The sequence below is a fragment of the Alosa pseudoharengus genome, unplaced genomic scaffold (genome assembly GCF_046254945.1).
Source record: "Alosa pseudoharengus isolate Yale_2024_CS ecotype anadromous, Long Island Sound unplaced genomic scaffold, YU_APseudo_1.1 YU_APseudo_1.1_scf_2, whole genome shotgun sequence".
Lineage (NCBI taxonomy): Eukaryota > Metazoa > Chordata > Actinopteri > Clupeiformes > Clupeidae > Alosa > Alosa pseudoharengus.
The window spans coordinates 10,443,982-10,463,858 of NW_027468663.1; the positions used below are offsets into that span (position 1 = coordinate 10,443,982).

General features: G+C 40.4%; 2 protein-coding genes and 1 long non-coding RNA gene across 3 annotated transcripts; 2 read left to right on the forward strand and 1 right to left on the reverse strand.

Moving 5' to 3' along the window:
* Positions 1–116: 116 nt before the first annotated feature.
* On the forward strand, positions 117–10,202 carry ccdc39 (coiled-coil domain 39 molecular ruler complex subunit). Its single transcript, XM_076293628.1, has 20 exons — positions 117–401; positions 711–830; positions 920–1,066; positions 1,210–1,368; positions 1,537–1,629; positions 1,754–1,882; positions 2,206–2,397; positions 2,536–2,639; positions 2,839–2,971; positions 3,219–3,413; positions 3,668–3,832; positions 4,097–4,234; positions 4,959–5,167; positions 5,535–5,652; positions 5,898–6,057; positions 7,815–7,921; positions 8,195–8,335; positions 8,586–8,765; positions 9,150–9,238; positions 9,770–10,202. The coding sequence occupies exons 1-20, from the start codon at positions 312–314 to the stop codon at positions 9,936–9,938; spliced, it is 2,838 nt and encodes a 945-aa protein (XP_076149743.1). The 5' UTR covers positions 117–311; the 3' UTR covers positions 9,939–10,202.
* A 506-nt stretch (positions 10,203–10,708) lies between these two features.
* On the forward strand, positions 10,709–11,775 carry LOC143133784 (uncharacterized). Its single transcript, XR_012988547.1, has 4 exons — positions 10,709–10,853; positions 10,937–11,005; positions 11,257–11,342; positions 11,471–11,775. It is a non-coding gene; the product is annotated as an uncharacterized LOC143133784 (long non-coding RNA).
* Positions 11,776–15,036: 3,261 nt separating this feature from the next.
* LOC143135461 (uncharacterized) lies at positions 15,037–18,604 on the reverse strand. The gene is made up of 5 exons (XM_076296126.1): positions 18,092–18,604; positions 16,960–17,068; positions 15,975–16,094; positions 15,516–15,594; positions 15,037–15,374 (listed from the first exon to the last, which is right to left on the reverse strand). The coding sequence occupies exons 1-5, from the start codon at positions 18,184–18,186 to the stop codon at positions 15,283–15,285; spliced, it is 495 nt and encodes a 164-aa protein (XP_076152241.1). The 5' UTR covers positions 18,187–18,604; the 3' UTR covers positions 15,037–15,282.
* Between the last annotated feature and the right edge of the window lie 1,273 nt (positions 18,605–19,877).

The window sequence follows — 19,877 nt, forward strand, 5'->3', positions numbered from 1 at the left end:
ATCAGTATATTTTCAACAAAGGTATTGTTCTGGATAGGAGCTTAAATATAGGTGGCTCGGATGTCTTCATTGGGTCATTATCAGTTGGAAACCCCTGCAAAGGGATAGTGGAATATCTTTGACAGCGCAGCTGACAACGGTTGCTATGGAGCTGACAACAAATCGGCGGGGACCACACGCTAGTTAACATTAGCCGAATACACTCAGGTTTTCAACTTGAATTTCTATCGTAGTTCACTTAACTAGGCTTATCTATCAACAAGTGTTTGTACTAATATCTTAAAATCTGAAAAGGTAATCTCGATAGAAAAATGTCTGACGCGCTTTTATCCGAGGTTGGCTGGGATGAAGGCTTTGCCATTCCCGTTGCAAATGCAGAAAACAAAGCCTTGGAGGATGAGGTGAGTATCGCCACGTAACTAACATTTAGTTTAGGTCTACTTAACATAACACGTTACTTCGATGAAAGGCAGCTAGATGAATAACTGTTAACTGTTACCTGGTGGCATTACTACTGTCCTATCGATATCGGAGACGTTAACGTTACATCGCTATCGATAGGGGCTTAACGTTAACGTTACTTAACCTAGCTGCCAAACTAGAGAGACTAATTTTAACGTGTTTTGTTAACGTCAATTTAGAATGTGCTGTGGCTCCTTTATCAGCAACCTAAAAACTAACGAATTGAATGTCTACTTCTGCTCATACAGCTTCAGAGGAAACAAAGGAACAAGACAATCCTGGAGAATAAACTGGCCGAATATAAGGATAGGATTAACGCCATGACTGAACATCTGAAAAATGTTAAACAAGAGTTTTCACACACTCAGGTAACTTATGTCACCACCATTAACTCACCCTGCCTTCCCCTCTCGCCCCAGATTGCCTTCTCACCAGTGATGATGACTTGTGTTTACAGGCACTGTGCAAAGCTAGGGAAAAAGAGACTGACACAGAGAAGCATTTTAAAGCCCTGGCTGAGAGAGAGATGGGCCGTCTGCAACAGGAGATTGCGCAGCTAGAGAAAGAGCTTGGCTCATTAAGGGAGAGGCACACTGCTCAAGAGGTTACTCCAAACTTCATCAGCTTCAATATTTGTTTTCCATTGTGTTCCTTACCATCCTACAGCATTATGTCTTCATAGTTCTTGCGTAACCTTTAAGTGCACAATGTGAACAGCTTTCTCATGTATCTACCTTCACACACTAGAACAGCATATTCAAAACCACTCAAACACTGGAGGAGCTGAGCAACCGCCTGAACTGGGACCAGAAGACTCTGGATGCCTGGCTGGAGGAGTCGGCTCGGAGGGATGAGGACACGATGGCCATTCTTAAATATGCCCAGCAGGACGAGAGTCAAATTAAAGTGAGTTGAACAGGAGTGCTACTGCTCCACCAAGCATAAAAATGAGAGATTTGCACTGTAGCTGTTTGTTGCTGAAGTAAGTGGGTTGGGGTGTATACATGTTTGTTTATTTATTTATTTTTTTACTAAAATAAATGTGTATACATGTTTGTTTTTCCTTTTCAACAGGAGCTGACACTAAACATTGAAAAGTTGAACCTTCAGGCCAACCAGAAAAGGAAGGCCCTTGACAATGAACTTACTGAAACAATAACAGCACAAGTTAGGAGAATCTTTTTTTTCCTCTCTTTTTATTTCTTTTCACATACAATCTATGTCAGTACATTACAAGGGTGACTAGACGTTGTGTTTGTGAGAGAACTGATGATCTGCGGTTGTGAAACAGATTGGATTGGACAAAACTGCTGAGAACTTCCGCCAGGTCCATGCTGAGAGGCAGGAGCTGATCTGCCAGTGGGAGAGCACCATCGAACAGATGAAGAAAAGGGACCAGGAGATGCAGGACTGCGCATCGGTAACCAGCAGATGGCACTCTAGACTCAAACACAGCAACAGTAGCAACATGCCATTTCATAGGAGTAGTAAGCCACAATTTCCAGTCTTTTCTGGAACATTGAAGGCCTTTAGCAAAAAGGCTACAGCTACAGATAAAGCCCATTGAAATATTTTGATATTTAACCAAGTAGGTTCACATTTTGAAGCCTAAAGGATCAAAGCAGTTTAAGTGATGACTTTAGTACTTGAACCTGACTGGTCTCTGCCATTGCCTTGGCCAGCAGTGAGTACATGAGTCCTGTGTTGAGTTTTGGAGTTGAGCAATGCCTGCCGTCTTGACAGATGATCACCAAAGTTAATCAGGATATCCGAGAGAGGCACTCGGTGATCAAAGAGAAGACGGCCTTTCTGGAGAGCGAGGTGGAGAACAATAAGGAGTATGAGAAGAAGATCGGTGCGGCTGAGCGGCAGGCGGCCAAACTTAGGCAACAGTTCCAAGAGCAGGAGGAGAACCGCACACGGTTGCATGATGAGGTATGGCCACGTACACACTCAGATACAGGTATGCTCCTTATAAGTAGATCATCAGCTAAAGCTATAAGTATTCCAACGTGACATTCCACAAATCACTGTATATTTGTAGTGTGATAGTTATGTTTGGCTTATCAACAGTTGGAAAGTCTGAAGAGTATTGTTGACCGAGCAGCGTCAGATGTGGAGAATGTTCGAGCTCAAATAGCCAGCATGAAAAAGGACATCGAGGACAAATCCACCAAGTAAGCGCAGAGTCTCACATCTCTTTAATATCACAACAGTACTACTCCATCATGTAATTCTGAGTAATTGTTCAGTTATACTGCTATAATTTCATGTAATTGTTTTTTTATGATGTATTGATCCAAGGAAAACCCATCTCCGAAATGTAATGATGGTTGAAATGATCTAGTTTAACACTTGAAAGTGCCTTTGCTCTAGAGTGAAGGATGCCAAGCTTCATAATGCAGCCCTGGAGGAGAAGCTGGCGTCTGTAGCTGAGGCCACCATGAGTGTGGAGGAACGTGCTGCCCAGATGGAGCAGCTGCTAAAGGAGGAGGAGCAGAACATCAAGGTTGGTGCTGAGGATCATAAGTGCACTAAGCCACCTTACCAACAGGGGGAGACAAACTTAGAGCTGCTGGAGACAGCTTTGTTGACTAATGTAATTGTCACTTAGTGGATAGCACAGTGCGAACGTAGCAGTGTGTCATTGGGTTTGGTGTTTGTTTGAGTCTATCTCAATCTGTCTCTACTGTTATCAATATGTGTGCCCTTGCATAGTTCTGGTGGTGAATTCCCAATGTCCTACTCTTGTGCAGGAGGTGGACTTGCTGTTGCATCGCCATAGGGAGGCGGTGTTCCGCAAAAACCAGGAGCTTCAGGCCCTGCGCCTGAAGGAGAAGGACTCGGTCAGCGAGGTATCCGGCAGCAAAGCCGCCATCAGTAACTTGGACAGCAGGATTCGCAAGGTGGACCAGAACACTCTCAAGCAGCAGGAGATCATATACAGCCAGGCAAGCCCTCACCAAGCCCTGGGGCAACACACACCTTTGGGAATGCAGAAGGATACTATGTTGAGGCTTTTGATGTAATCTCAGCGTTGATGAAAATCAGCAAATGTTTGATTTGTCAACAAGTCCTGAACATCTGACCATGACAATGGTGTTAAGTGGTGATTTGAAATGATTCTGCGCAACCAGTATGTGGCTTTGAGTGGGCAGTGCTGACCGCTGTCTCTGTCTCTGCCCCTGCCCTGCCTCGTCCACAGGACTTCCAGATCCAGCTGCTGGAGAGGAAGATGTCCCGGCTGCAGGGGGAGGTGAACACAGAGGAGAAACAGGCCCTGGAGAAGAGGGTGGAGGAACTGAGTGCCACGCTGGAGGAGAGGAGGAAGACCACCACCATGCTCACCACACAGCTCAAGAAGCTCCAGGTCTGACAGAGAGAGGGCAAGAAAGAGTTTGTGTGTGTGTGTGTGTGTGTGTGTGTCTGCATGCGTGCATGTGCATATTTGTTTTTGTATTCAGAGGACAATGGGTATTAGGGTAATCATTTTATCATCCTACTCTTGAAGCATTGCTCACCTTTCCAGACACTCTAAAATAAATGGAAGGTTGAATCTCCTACTTTGAGGGACTGGTAGGTCAGAGGCAGAGATGGTACTGTGGCATGTCAATGTGTCTGTGCATTTGTACAGGACGACATCCGCTGTGTGAGGAAGGAAATGGAGAAGACAGGTGCGGAGAAGAGAAACCTGACCACAAAGATCGAGGAGCTCAATCTGTTCAACGACACTTCAGATAAAGAGCTCAAGAAACTCCAACTCAAGAAGCAGGTATGCCTGAACTTTTTTTTACAACAGTTTTAGCAGCAAGTCTGAATGAGTGTCAGAAAGGGAGAGGATCATACAGTTGTCAACACTTCAGCAGTTTATTATTATATAATTTGTCATCACTACAGCAGATCTACATTTGTCTGATAACATTGTTAGCAGCACATTAATGAATAAAGATGTTCATATTAGCATCTTCTGAAAAAACAGAGGAACTTACTAGACTGTAACAGAGACATTGTGCAGGACTGGATGTTCACATTTGCATCTTCTGAAAAGACAGAGGACTTACTAGACTGTAACAGAGACATTGTGCAGGATTGGACTGAACAAAGCAAAACATTTTTATTCTTCTTTTTAGAAAGATAGGTAGATCGCTGAATTGTCATTGCATTACACATAGAATGAAAGCATAAATGAAATGGAGCTCAAAATATACTTTTCAGACCCATGCATCTATCATTCACACACATAAATAATTATCAACATGTGTAAATAAAACAAGAGTAAGTTTATATAATAAATAATGAATATAATATTGCACAGTTGTGAGGGGCATTGTGGCACAACTGGCTACAGTGCCCGTACCACATTCGGGTCCAAGTGCCCACGGGGACCTGAGTTTGAGTCATTTCCCCATGTAAGATTGTATGATATGTGGGAACCCAAGCACCCTAAAACTGGCGACTCTCCACACTGTCATCTGTCTGCACCACCATTCTTCCAGGACACCATGGTGGAGGACAACATCCTGAAGCTGGAGATCAAGCGGCTGAGGGACCTGCTGTATGACAAGGCTGATAGGGTGTTGTCCCTGGAGAAGCGCCGGCTCCAGCTGCAGACGGCCATGGGCGAGCGCGAGGAGGAGATCAGGGTCCACGGCGAGATGCTCACCAAGCAGTTCAGGATCACTGACCAGGAGCGCCAGGCTCTCAGGTACACAGGGGTGGAAAAGCACAGCTCATTTTGGAGCTGTGGAGGATTAGTTCTGAAGATTATTTCCTTCATTGTGTGTTTGGATCAGATTCATAACAGAAGGTACAAGTATGAAGGATAAGTCCATATACAAATGCAAATGTGTGATGTGTGTTTGGAAACTTTTTTGATGTTGTGAGATGGTTCCTTTGGTATTTTTTCAAACTTTTTAGTAAAGTTAAGACAAGCCTTTAAGTGGGTCTCAATATGCTGTGTGTGTGTGTGTGTGTGTGTGTGTGTGTGTGTGTGTGTGTGTGTGTGTGTGTGTGTGTGTGTGTGTGTGTGTGTGTGTGTGTGTGTGTGTGTGTGTGTTTTGTTCCTGTGTTAGTGCTGAAGTGCACGAGAGGATGTCCAAAATTGACAAGATGAGGAAAAAATATGAGATCTTAACCATGCAGGGCCCGGAGGGGGAGGAGGAGAAGTCTCAGGCTTTCTACGTCATTAAGGTGCAAGGGACTTTCAACTTAAATGTTTTTCCATTTCCTTCTGGTGAACTGGCAACTATTCAGTTTAGTGGCAAAGCATGAAAAGAAAAAAGAAAAAATGTAAAGAAAAAACAAAAAATTGACATGCCATTGAAATGTGTCACAGGTACAAAAAAAGTGCTGATTAAATGGAGAAACTGGTATTATTTTATTTTGGAATGAAAATTCCTGTAGTACATTGTGCAGCTGTGTTTACATACATATAGGCAGCCCAAGAAAAAGAGGAGCTTCAGCGCCAAGGTGACACCCTCGATGCCAAAATTCGCAAGGCTGAGAAAGAGGTCCTTGCTCTTGAGAACACCCTCCATGTGGTGAACAGCCGCAATCACACATACCGCAAGTCCTTCAACAGGGTCACTGAGTCCAGTACGTATACCCAGTGTGGGGAGGGCTGCAGGCCTTAGCTGTATAGGGGCAGCTGTTTGTTTGGGTTTGGATTGGGGATGGGCCGATGAACGATGCCATCATCCATGGTGATGCCAGGCCCCCACAAGCCAGGCACGCACAGACCCTGCTTACTTTAAGCACTGTTCTTTAAACTTAACATATTTAATGTTTTAGCTAAATTAGTCCTAATGAATCATTGTTATTATTACTACTAGAGGAAATTCTTGCTGATAATATGATTTTTTTCAGAGGCTACAGCATTGAAGTGCAAATTAACTATTCTCCACCATGTTAAAAAAACATTTTTTTTTGTTAGAATTGTAAGATTAAAAGACCTCCGTCTTTCAGTATAGCTTGTATTTCATGCTTTTGGCAATAGCCCCAGACAGCAGCGGAGTGGAAATCGGGATTCGTTATTTGTAAAAGTTGTTTGCTGTGCCGATACGCCATGTCTCCAGTAACCTGGACTGTGCGATCGCAGCCCCTTATCTTCACTTTCCGCTACTCCTGCTCATAGTCGGCATGGCCGGTAATAACGTGGTATGAGTTGCATTGCGTATGAGGTACAGACCACTGAAGATTTTAGATAAGTGACCGGCCACGATAGTGGCCAAGTAGTAGTAGCTTTTTTGCTAGGCCCAGTGAAAGCTGTTAATGTTGAATATGCCGCTGGTTAGTGCACACACAAGTGTTCGGACTGATTGTCTGTTCATTCATGCGGATTTCACTAGAGCAGATCTTGCACACAACTTCGGTGGCCTATGTCTCTTAGCTGTCCACTTTCATCAGGCCATACATGTAGCCCAGTGGGGGCCGGGGCCCCCTGGGGGGCCGCGAGGGGGTGCCAGGGGGGCCTCAGCAAGTTGGAAGGAAAAATAAAAGAAACAAATAAATACATTTGAAAAATGTAAAATATTTACTATAATTACTATGAGGGTTGTTATACAATGCCATTATAATAATTTGTCGCATATCTGAACATTATATTTTCCATGATAATGACTGGGAGTAATAGTAAAGTGATAGCTCTCTAGCAGAAAGCCTCAAATGCAATTTTTACACACTGCTCCATCGCGAAGTGCTTGTGTCTAAAATAATTATTAGGATTAGCTTAATGTATTTTTACATTTGTTGTAGTATTGTCGATGGGTTTAATAACACATTAAGGGGGTCCTTGGCCAGAACCTAGTGATATTTGGGGGGCCTTGTCGTGGAAAAGTTTGGGAACCCCTGCATGTACTGTAGCCTATAATATGATGTGCGGCGATATCATCGTCCATCGTCGATGTTTTACTGTACACATCGTCAAATGGCAATTAAGGGGACATTTCCCAACCCTAGTTGGGATCACTTTTTAATGCCGGCTTAGAAACACGAGAAGTACCTTTGAAGAAATGAATACAACTCCCTAGTCCTACAGTGTAGCATAACAGAAGAAAAGCAAGAGGCATAACAAATCTGGGATAAATTGAATGGTTATGTGGGTAATTGATCGTTAATTTGAACTCCAACTTGATTCAGATGAATCATTTAAGCAAAACTGTTATTTTTGGTTCACTTTTAACGTGTGTGTGTGTGCGTGCGTGTGTGCGTGCTTCTGGTGTGTGGTTGTGTGTGTGTGTGTGTGTGTGTGTGTGTGTGTGTGTGCGTGTGTGCGTGTGTGCGTGTGTGCGCGTGTGCGCGTGTGCGTGTGTGTGTGTGCGCGTGTGTGTGTGTGTGCGCGTGCACGAGAGCAGGTGAGGAGTACCAAGAGAAACTGAAGCTAGAAGGAGAAAAAAGAGCAGCTGAGGACAAGTACAGATTAAAGAGATGCCAGATCAAAGAACTCCAGGAGGACATACAGGTATTTTGTTTATGTCTTTTAGCTTCCTTTTTAATGTTAGAATCAAATCAAATGTTTCTGTTGTTTTATAATACATTTTTAATTTGTGATGTTCTTGTATCTACTTGTTTGTAAAGCACTTTGAATTAATAGTATGTATGAATATAAATAAATCTGCCTTGCCTCATTTCTGTCATTTCTTACTGTAGGAACCAAACCTGAAAAGATTCATTCTGGAACAATAGTAAATTCATGGCAGCATTAAAACTGTGATGTTATCCATGTACTCAACAGAGCATGAACAATACCCTTGAAATTCTTCTGCAAGAGGAGACGGAGCAGAATGGGAGGACAGAGGAGACTCAGTCACGCATCCTTTCTCTGAACAAGGAACTGGCCTCTCAGAAAGAGAAACTCGATAGGGTCAACAAACAGGTTGGACACATCACAGGGCGTCGTTAACGTTCAGAATGGAGGGTCTAAGTAGATGCAATGTGCTAAATCCAAAAGTAGGGTAGCAAATGTAATCCCCAATACAGGCTCTTGTTCCTAAGTATAAGCTTTCATCCTCCTTCTGGTCACATCATTTCAGTAAAAAAAAATATTTTTATTTAGAGCTCAGTTAGCGTTGTTTGAAGGTTCTTTACAGTCATGATAAATATCAAAACCTTTTTACCTGCATTAGTGTACAAAGCTCACAAAAGAGATCCGCTTAACCAAGCAGACCACGGAGAAGACGTTTGAAGAACGGGACGTCCAGCTCCGAGAGCTTAAGGACTTGAACAAGAAGGTCAACCACATGCTCCTGGAGGCCATGGACCGCAGTCCTGATCTGGAATCGGCTCTAGTGATGTACTTCACTCAGGTAACTTGCGATGGCATGTGGCTCTGTCATATCAGGATACAAAATACGAATAACAAACAGACGTTCAGTCATTTTGTTGAGTTTTTATTAAAGTAAGTTTCATCAAGCTCAGCTCCGTAAGACTTCAGTGTATATATGAAATTCAGTGTATATATGAGTTTCAGTGTATATATGAAAATGTAAGGTGCTCACCTCAACAAGATCTGCCATAACTCAAAACCCAGATAGGCCTCAGTGAGGGGTTTGGGGTCCATCCCCTTGTTGTAGCGCTAGTTGTCTGATAATACATGTGCCAGCTGCAGTGCTAGTGTTTAGTGCAGACCTTATTTATACAGTTTGAGTGCAGACCGTCTAAGGCTGATCTTGGCATGTCTTAATTTGCAGGCCAATGTGCTCCTGCCATCCCCTGGATCTGCTCCAGGCAGCCGACAGGGCTCCAAGGCCAGCTCCGCTCGCAGCTCTGCCTCCCTCAGGTAACATCCCTGGCCTCCTCTCCCTCTCTCCCTTCCTCAGAATCAAAGGCTTTTAAGGCCCTATGAAGCCCTTCTCATGCCAAGCACTCACCAGCCTTGTATCTCTGTTAGAAGTAGAACAGCATAAGCAGCACATCTAAGACCAATTAAAGCGAACTTAGCACTTTTGTACCCAAAACTGACATAATACATGTGTGAAACAGCATGCAATAGGAGTAATGCTTGCAAATGATCCGTACAATCAATCAAAATTATTGATTACACATGATTTTATATCCCCTGTTGTGGCCATGGGGTGTGCTGTCTAATCAGCAGGGCAGAGGTAGAGGCAGAAGTCATAGCATATGTTACAGTATTACTACAGAGTGCATGGTCTCCTATGTGTCTGTCAGCTTCTATGCTAATTGGATGTGCCATAGACTGGTATGCTTCCCCCTGGCAAATGCAGCAGCAGCAGAGTCCATAACTATTTTAAGGAGTTTGTTTTGGGTTGATTTTCTCCACCCCTCTGCTGCTCTTCCTGCTCATCAGGTCCTCAGGCTCCTCAGCCAGCAGTAGCCCCCGGGGCTCAGCTCTGCAGTCTCCCCCAGTCAAGACCCTGGAGCTGGGCCTGGGTCTGTCTGTGACCTCCCCTCCTCTGGCGTCCCCACAGAGTTCCCGACCATCCAGCAGCAGGATTGCACAGCGCAAGAGCCCTTAGATAGGCACACCTTCAGCCCATGTAACACATGGTTGTACACTGCCTTTTACAAACATGATTCATTATTCATAAAATTCACAAAATGAATGCAGCCTATACAAGGAGTGTATGTTTTGTACCAAATAAAGCCTATAGTTTAAGATTATTTGAATGAAATGATTTGAACAAATACATTGTTTTTATTTATTTAAAAGTTAGGTTGATTTGATTGTGTCTTCTATATCCATTAAGGTAAATCGGTGAAAATAAAAGTGTTTTTTTCGATTTCGATTGTGATCCCTTGTCCGTTAATGAAAGTAAATAAATTTGATCTATTTTCTGCTAGTCACACAGGTTTTAATAGGCTAAAGCAAGTAGGCATAGGCTACTAGGAATTCTGCACACAGATTCCTTCAGATGTAGGCTATTGACTTAAAATACCAATGGGCTGTTTGCTGCGCTGCTCAGATGTCATAAAAGATGTTACGGCCAAAACACCTGTTTAGGAAATATAAGCATAAACATTTTGAACAGTGCGCCCAGTGTTTAATCACAAAATCACGCCTGGACATGTCTTAAATGTTTTTAAACTTTGCATCTCTGACCAGACGTTTCAGATAGCCAAGATAGGGTCCAATTTGTAAAAGTAAAACACTGATTTCCATCATGGTCTCTCTGATGTCTGCAAGACCGGAGAGACCAGATTTTGTGTTTTATTAGCATGGGCTTAAATGACCCGTGTAGGGTTACGCTGGTTCTTTTTGTAGGCCTAGGCTACATAAAAAGGTGTAGCCTACTTCCTCATACATCACAGAGAGGAGCATTTTAGACACCTTGTGTCAGGGTCTAGCGTCGAAGTTATGACTCAAGGGAAAATGATCCATGTACTGCTTTTGGTGGGACTCTTTTGTTACTCTGCTGGTCAGATCACTCCAGGTGAGGAACAAAATAATGTGACGATAAGCTTATGTAAATATTGTATTGATGTATGAACTGAACATTAGCGTAAATTGTCACAGCTTCAACAACTTCGCCTACCACCGCTAGGCCTACTGCTTCGACGAATGTGTCTCCTACACCTGAGACAGGTAAAAGACTGATTGATTAATTGCATTAAATTCCATCACGTTGATAGTAGGCCTACCATAGGCTAGACTCTATAATGGCTTATGGTTATATGTCTCAAGGTAGCCTAGTCCAGTGTGGAGTTGTGTTACCAATCTTTTATTCACTGACTGGGTGATAGTACTTGTTTAAAGCAAATAGAGCTCTTTAAATCTAATGTGAATGCAGTGTGAGTATGGAGTAGCCTTATGATCAGCTCTACTATCCACATCAGGTCTCCCAATAGTTGTGGCACTGAGAGTCGTTATCCAGTCACATGAGGCTCTGAATGCAACAACTGTACAAACCTCTTTGGGCAAGGTAAGGTTATGTTAAGCTTTGCAACTAGGCTGCAGTAGGCAATTATGTTAGACTCATATAGTCCTAAGTCCTAAGATAAAGCAGTAAAAAAGGCACTATTCAATGGCTCAAAAATTTGTCATTTTCAGATCGCATCCCTACTCTCACTGGGCTCAGATGTCCAAATATCAGTGAGGAGCATTCAGCGTGTCTAGTTTTCCACATCCTACTACACTACATGTGCTGTTGCTTAAAACAAGACATGATTATGTCATCCAAGGGGGACATTGTTTTCATACCCTTCACAAATAGGTAGCTCTGTCATCATTGTGTAGAGAGAACCCTTTTTTCCTATTTGAGAAAATAGTACAGTGTTGCTGATTATAGTGTCTATACTGTCTATATTGTTGTTGGAATATTGAAAATAATAAAGCTTTGCCTATTGGCAAAACAAGTTATTCTGGTGTTGTTTAAAGGAGTATGACATTTATTAAATTTAGACTTATCTATAATGGGGTTAGGCAACTGTCATTAAGCTACTGTAATTCAGAAGATTTACCTAGTTCATGTCCATTCCTTTGTTTCAGCCTTTCACAGCATTCGTTTCTCTGGAGCATATATATGTTGCTATTGTATCCAATAAACATTTGTATCTTTAATGAGTAAAATATGATATATCAGTGTTCTCCCAATGGCCTATAGCACTGGGGAAAAATGCTTTTATCACTCCTGTAAATTGTTTTATGATATGTGCTTAAAATCAGTTCTTTGATATTTTTCAGGGTACCCGCGGAGTCTTAAAAGTATTAAAAAGTATTACATTTCATTTTACTAAATTAAGGCCTTAAAAAGTATTGAATTTCACCTCAAAGTCTGGAATTTTTTCAGGGAGGTCTTATTTTTTCAAATGATCAGTAGATTTAGTCTAATATCCTCACGTAGCGTAAATGACAAGGATTAAAGTTCTCTGTCTTACGACGGATTTCCGTCAATTTGATTTTATAAATGTCATATTTGAGATCGATGCAGATCCGGTGAGAGAGAAAAAAGGAGGGGGGGGGGGTCTATCACCTTTTCTTTAACTTTTTTTAAGGCAACTACAAATATTAGGTCCGATGAATACATATGTGTGATGTTTAAAGACCTAATACGTTCTTGAGAACTTTCTGTGTCTCAATCAGAGATCGCTCAAAAAGATACGTCAGCCATGAGTTTCGCTTTGTTTATGTTGTAGCTACACGCTTGTCTCATTGGCCTGGGGCGGTTGCTTAAAAAAAAAAAGAACACATCTGGAGGACGGTCTAAAAGTTGGATTATAGTGACACAATCGAGACAGCTGATGAGGTTGCCCAATCCGTTTAACTTTTTTGGATATGCTATTGTGAGCTCTATGTGCGAATTCGGAGGCTGTGTTCTGCATCAATGTAGACAATTTCTTACTATCGCAAACTCTTGTCAGGGGAGGTCATTCATTTTGGGTGTCACCTATGACTTGAACAGATAGCCTCTGCTATCATGCCACCCGATGTACTATTATTGTTACAGTTTTTAATCAATGCAACTAACATTATGTGTAAAGCGACGCAATATAAACTGTAGCCTATGCCTCCCGTCTGTTATGACATGTACAACAATGTTTTTCACAATTTGCGACGGAAGGTTTTGACTGAGCGTGTTAACAGTTCGCGATATTATTATTTTATGTTGAGTAAGGGCTGAGCTACACCAGGCGCGTAACTGAAGCGTTCCGTTCGCGTTGCGTCTGCTGCAACAATTAGCTTCCATTATAATCAATGGAAGTAGCTACACCAGACGTGACAGTGGGGCGTACATTCGGAAAAAATAGACCATTCATCCAAAATGGATTTTACGCGTCGCGAACGGAGCGCTTCAGTTACGCGCCTGGTGTAGCTCATACCTAAGGGGGTCAGTCGTGTTTATGACGCACAGACAGCCATGTAGCCTATTTTGCTTAGGCCTCACTTTTAACGACAGGTTGTGAGCGTATGTTGACAAAAAATAACCATGCAATTAAAATAGTCAACTTAAAACTTTGCTATTATTATGTATAGCACAAAACCATAACCAGTAGGCCTACCAGAACCTTGCATATTAGCGTCATGATTTGTGTACGTTTATCTATGGCTGACCGTTTTTGCGCTAAGTATGTTCTTTCATAGCGCAACACGACCTGTCCCTCACCATATCGCAACCTCTTGTCAACCTTATACAATCTGTTGCTGAAGACAAAAGCGCCCTCTCCAGATTGTCGTTATCAGATGCGCAGACCTCCTGCATGAGCACACACAGTATTGCTGCTCATTGGAAAACTGAGTTGTCTGTAAAACTCAAAATTACCATGTTTTCATTAGATGGATGAGGCAACAAATGGAAATATGAACAATATCTAGACTGGTCTGATTCGGAAATGTGAAGTCTTGCAAACTTGATTTTATAGATTTTCCTGCACTGCTGTCATGTTCATGTTGGCATGTTCAAACACTTAGTAATTAAAATAGTAATTATTTGAGGTTTAATCTTACCTTTAATATTATTTATTCTATCCGAATGGGTGCTAGGTATTAAATTTCATCTGAAGTGGTATTAAAAAGGTCTTAAAAAGTCTTAAATTTAGGTCTGACAATTCTGGGGGTACCCTGTTTTTTTAAGTAGGCCCCTATGGATACGTGAGATACACATGCAGTGTTAGACTTCATAAGATTTCTGTTCAAATTCAATTCAGTCAAAATGCTGGGTAACCAGATTTTTTCATTAAAGGAGGCAAAAATAATTTTGTCTTGTTAACTTTGAAATAAGAAATGTTGGTGTGACTTGCCAGCTAGGCTTTTCAAATTGGTTTGTTCCCTTTCCTGCCTGTAAATGGCTATAGAAAAGAAATGGTCATAGATGTGTGGCATATAGAAAAGCCCATGCTTGGTAGAAACAGTGTGTGCAACAGGCTTTTGATATGTCTTCTATTGTCTGGTGGATGTGTCAGAAGCGCTATCAGCAATGATGTATACAAAAAAAAAAACTGCCATGGTGTATTCAGCTAAAGTCATTTACAGATGAGAATGAAACATAAGAATAAAAGGTTGAAATGAGAATGAAACATATTCACATTGATTTCATCAGCCTCAAAATAAATAAATACATCAGAAAGAAAGCAAACAATGACATCATCAGCTGTGCTTGCATGAACAGTGTGTTCACCTCTATTTATATTAGATCAAGCACTTTGCGACTGTTTGTCCAGGTTAAACTCAACCCTGATCTCATTTATATGCTCCCTCCTCTGTTAACATTGAATTTCCCATAGCAATCTGAATCAATAAGAGACACCAAATCAGCAATCTAGCTATACACCCAGTGCATGGTGTTGGCCAATTAGAGCAAAGTCAATTATGTTGGTAAATTTTCATATCAAAATAAAAACACAATTAAATGATAGAACATCAGGAAAAAAACAACCAAGCCAAGGCATTTTTCAATAAAAATGTGCAGACTTTACAAATAATCTCAGGAATTGATATAAAATAATTACAAAGTGTAAGGCATGAAATATAACAAAATAGAACAACAAACCTACCCGACTGTTTCCTCAGACAGGCATAAGAAACTATGAGGTATTTTGCTATCTAAATCTTGAAGGAGGATGTTTAATTTTTATTCACATAGTTCACTTAGAAAGATACAATCACTATATGTCAAAGAAATATAATCATTTAAAATTATGTGTTTATTTATGGCAACCTTAATTTATTGGAATATAGTCTATTATGTAAAGAAACCTAAAACATAAACTCACTAAGGTAATTAATAAAACAACACAATGAGATCATGGAAGTAGTGCACAAGGGTTTATACAGCTATATGACTTATTAGTCTACGTGCAATATGTTTATTGAATATGTGAGTTATGAAATAATCTGTTTAGATAGATTGAAGACCATCTGTTTGATTAGTAGATGCTGCAGTTTGCAGTGGAATGTTCTAGACAGATCCACTCATTAGTGTACTCTTTAAAACCTTCAACCTTGGTCAGTCCACTTCCTGCAAAGAGAAGAAACAGACCCAATCATTTTTGCCATCATGTTATCCATAGACATAGAAATAAAACAAATCATGGACCACAGTGTGCAAACACTTTCGTAAAGGTAGTACTATGACAACATGTTACCAGATGTGTCTCACCATCTATTAGGTTGGAAAGGGTGCAGTAGTTGGTTCCATTATCATCAAGCATGGACCAGTTCTCAGAGACTGATACACCCTGTTGTAAAATGAGATGTCCAAAAGATGATTACAGGAGAATAGCATGAGATCATGAGCATACTAGGTACAATGGTAGATACAGTAAAACACACACACCAAATAAATCAAATTTGAATGAGTTTACTTTATAAGTTTATAAACATTTAAAGATTAATATTAACACTTCTCAAAACTACTGTTGATTTACTCAATCGAAAGTTCTTTTTGCACCTCTTAAAATGACAATAAATGACTCCAAAAGCGAGACTTCGGTAAACATTTACAGCCTAATATTTTATGTAAATTGTTTCATCACTAAAATACCACTTCAAAACCTAGAGTATATAACATAGTTGATATGAATCTGAGCCTCTGTTGTCTTTGTCTGTTTTCTCTTACCACAACTCTGCATGCGCTGGAGGTCTCTGAAGGGTAAAGGGTGAAACTCAGCTCCTCCACGTTCTGGGTCAGACGGGAGGTGTGCAAAGCTTTGATGAAGAATGTAGAGGCGAACTGCAGCTAGAAATAGCATGGAAGTCGAGGGAAGACACATGTGGACAGGGATTAAAAATCGGACAGGGAGTAAAAATTAATTTCACTTCATTCTGAGCAGGAACGTTATATCCCGTTCCAGTGTTACAAGGCCTCCTCTCTAAATGGTTAAGTTAGAACATTATAGAAGAACAGTTAATAACACTGTTTTGAAAATAACACTGTCTTTAAAAATGTAACAGCCTTAAAAGTTAAATCAAAGCACATCAACTGTTAAAAGCAGGGTTTACAGTGTTCAGGCACTGTGCCTGTAATAAAGCACGCGCCAGGCCGTTTAAAGTTTGAAAAGGCAATTAGCCTATTTGTGTCTGAGGCCTTCAGGCACAGACATTTTCCTGAACTGTAAGCTTCAAGTTTCTTGAACGCAGCCACACACAACACTCTTCCATTGACTTCTATTGTATGTAATACAGTGGCCACATATGGTACAACATGGTATTACAAAAGAGCCAGACAGGCGCTAACTGGTTTGCATGCTGATTGCTGGATTTTAAGTGGATTTCTGGACAACACAGAGCATAGGCGTTTTACATCATGTCATTAGTTGTTTATTAACATTTTGGTAAGGCTAATTTTTGGTTTAAGTTTAAAACAAAAAAAGACTCCACATAGCACTGTAAAACCAATAGGCCTACATTGCTGCCAATTGCATGACACTACACAGAAATATTTTCCTAATATTTCAAGAAAAGTTCATTGGAACAATAGATACAGTTATTAGCTGCTTATTTAGTGTTGAAAATAGTGTTTTTACCTCAGAATAAGACATGTCCTTGTGTCTTCAAACATGTGTCAAGACAAATAGGTATGAAAGCTAAATCATCATTCTTACCTCATACAGGCACCTCTCTCCACCAGTTTCACAGTTGTCCTTAGACTTCCAGGCTTTAATCTGGTTCACTAGGGTCACAGACACCTCTCGGCAGGGTGTCCCAAAGAGCCTGGAGGAAGTCAAATAAGTGTCTGTTTCACACCAAATGCTGTTCATCCAAAAGCAAAACATCAGTCATGACAATTGTTTTGCAAAAGGTAAAATAGTTGCCAGTATAATTTCATTATTATGCTGCCTGTCCACCATGTTGACTACATAGCTTTCCTTAGCTCTCCTGGAGCCTACCACACAGAAGAGGTATCCAGAGGGCCCATGGGAGTTTTGTGATTGAGCCATGGGAGTCTTGTGATGATCGGTCAATAATTGTGTTCACTTCACTGGAAAGTCACATGAGGCCATAAATAATTGTTTCAAGTATGTGTGTTATGTGTATGAAAAATCCAGACTGATAAGGTGGGACTAGCTGTGACCTTTGGACCTGTTTTGCTGCCAGGCAGAGTAGGATAACCAAGTTGTGGGTTAAAACATTTATAACAGACAACATGATTATTTCTAAAATAACTGGATGAACTGAACTCAACGTCTTACTTAGATTTTAGAGGATACATTATCTGATTCTGATCAAATTATATTAGACAAAAATGTGTTACATTTCATATTTCACACTAAACTTTCACAACCTGCATGGAAAAGGTCTGTTAAAACATAGGAATCATACTTGCACAAGCTGCTTGATAAATCTGTGGTACTGGTAAAGAATATGCATATCATACTAAACAAAAAATAATGACATGATGCCCTTCATACAAGGTACTGTATATTTTATTGTATATTAAAGGGACCATATTTATTAACTTGTTTATACACCAGGGTTGTGCACAATTCAAATTGCAATTCTGCTTCCTGCAAGTGAAATTCAAGAATTGAATTGGAATTTAAGAGCCAGTTTCAATTCAATTCTGGAATTTTGCTGGTATACACATATTAAAATGAACATACACTGGTTTTACAGAATTCTCTAATCTTTACACACATTTGAAGACAAATATCAGGTCACACATCGAGTCAGAATGTCCCAGAAAGAAATCATGTGTACCATCACAGGGTTGTTTATTAAAAGACAAGTTCCTACCATATGACTTTACACTGAGCCTGCATCGGGTCCATCACCACCATCATGATTCCCAGGAACACAACAGATGCTACCAACCAGGTCTTCATCTGCATTTTGATAAGTGTCTTGTATCTCAGGACAGCTCTAGGCTACTGCCAGTCCGCTTTGAAATCTGAATCTGCTCCATCTCAAAAACAGAGGTTTTAAAGGGTTAGGGTCAGGCCGCTAACACGCGTGTCTGTCACAGCACTGTCATGTGGGTTAGGATCAAGATGGCATAGCATTGATTAAGGAAGCCAGAGGTTTATAAGGGGAATGGGTTAGCAGATTACATCACATAGGAAACAGTGAATTTTTCGTAACTATTAAATTAAATATTACATAAGTCTGATTTTATGAATGGGAATTAATATAAATTACTGGATTCTAGAAACATGGACAATTCCCATTGTAAAGTACCAGGGAAGTATTATAAGTTAAGCACACTTTCAAGTTGATGTCCATTCTAAAGAAATAGTTAATAGGCCTACAGTACTTATTTTTGTGAAAAAGTGTTTGTGACTTTTTCAAGGAAGAGCTGCTGATTGTTGCTTTTATTCAGAGTATTATTGTATAGCCTATTATATTGGCCGCCACTGTTATTTTGATTGAATGTGTATAAGGGTATTACATATAGGACACACTCAGGGCTCCCAAAACCAGACCTGTGCTAAATCACTCTGGGAAGCAGTCTCCTGTTGAGTAAGGAATTGGGTCACTGAGTCAGCCAGTCCATACACTTTTAAATCAAGCGCGCCTCCTTCTTGATACTAGTCCTATTTAAAGCTGGATGGTACATAGTACAGAGCTGTGTTATATTTAAACACCAGTCTAATATGTATGTGTAAAATAAAATACATATGTGTATGTAGAGTATCTGCTCTAAAATACTGGTAGTTGGGGATACCATAATCATTACGACATTGCAATTTTTATTCTTCACTTATGGGCTTTGTCAATTCAACAAAGAGAGAGGACACATACATTAATTCAAACAAAACTACCAGCATAAATTATTCTGAACAAGAACAGAAGACAAATTAATAAAAACTTGAAGATGAACTGTAAACCTAAAGTGTCACGTAATTCTAATGCACAGACTGTTAAGACCACTCATCTGACCCTGCACAGGAATTGTGTGAAGCAAATCATGAGATAAAATGGGTCAAGGTCACAAGTATATCTCTATTGAATAGATGTAGTTGTTTAGCTAGACAATTGACTAATGAGAAATGTTGAGAAAGTTGAAAATATGTAACGATATAATAAAGAGACTTTGGAAAGAGATTATGTGGTGATCTGTCTGTGCTTTTTTTTTTTTTAAATGTTCCATTAAAGGAGTGTGAAAAAAGGATGAATCCATTTTGAGAGGTCAATCTGGAGCGACAGGGTGAGGAAGGGCCTGGTACATTTCCACACATGGTGGAGTGCATGTGTTGAAGCACATGTCTAATGCATGTCCAGACCCAGCAGAGACAATTGCCTCCCAGACTTCCGATACCTGACACAGTTCTCCAGACAGCTATTTTGAGTGTGGAGCATCTGGCAAAGTATCCAAGGCCTTCCCCGGATGCATTTACCCTGACATGAGCTTCAAACTTCATTCAGCCACGCTGAAGGTGGGATATTATTTGGTTATCAAAGTAACATATGTATATATTATTGAAATGTCATTATGAAATGTTAATATAATACAATATAAATATATTATTATCAAAATATTTTCTATATATTTAAAATAAATATTTAACAATAAGATCATGCA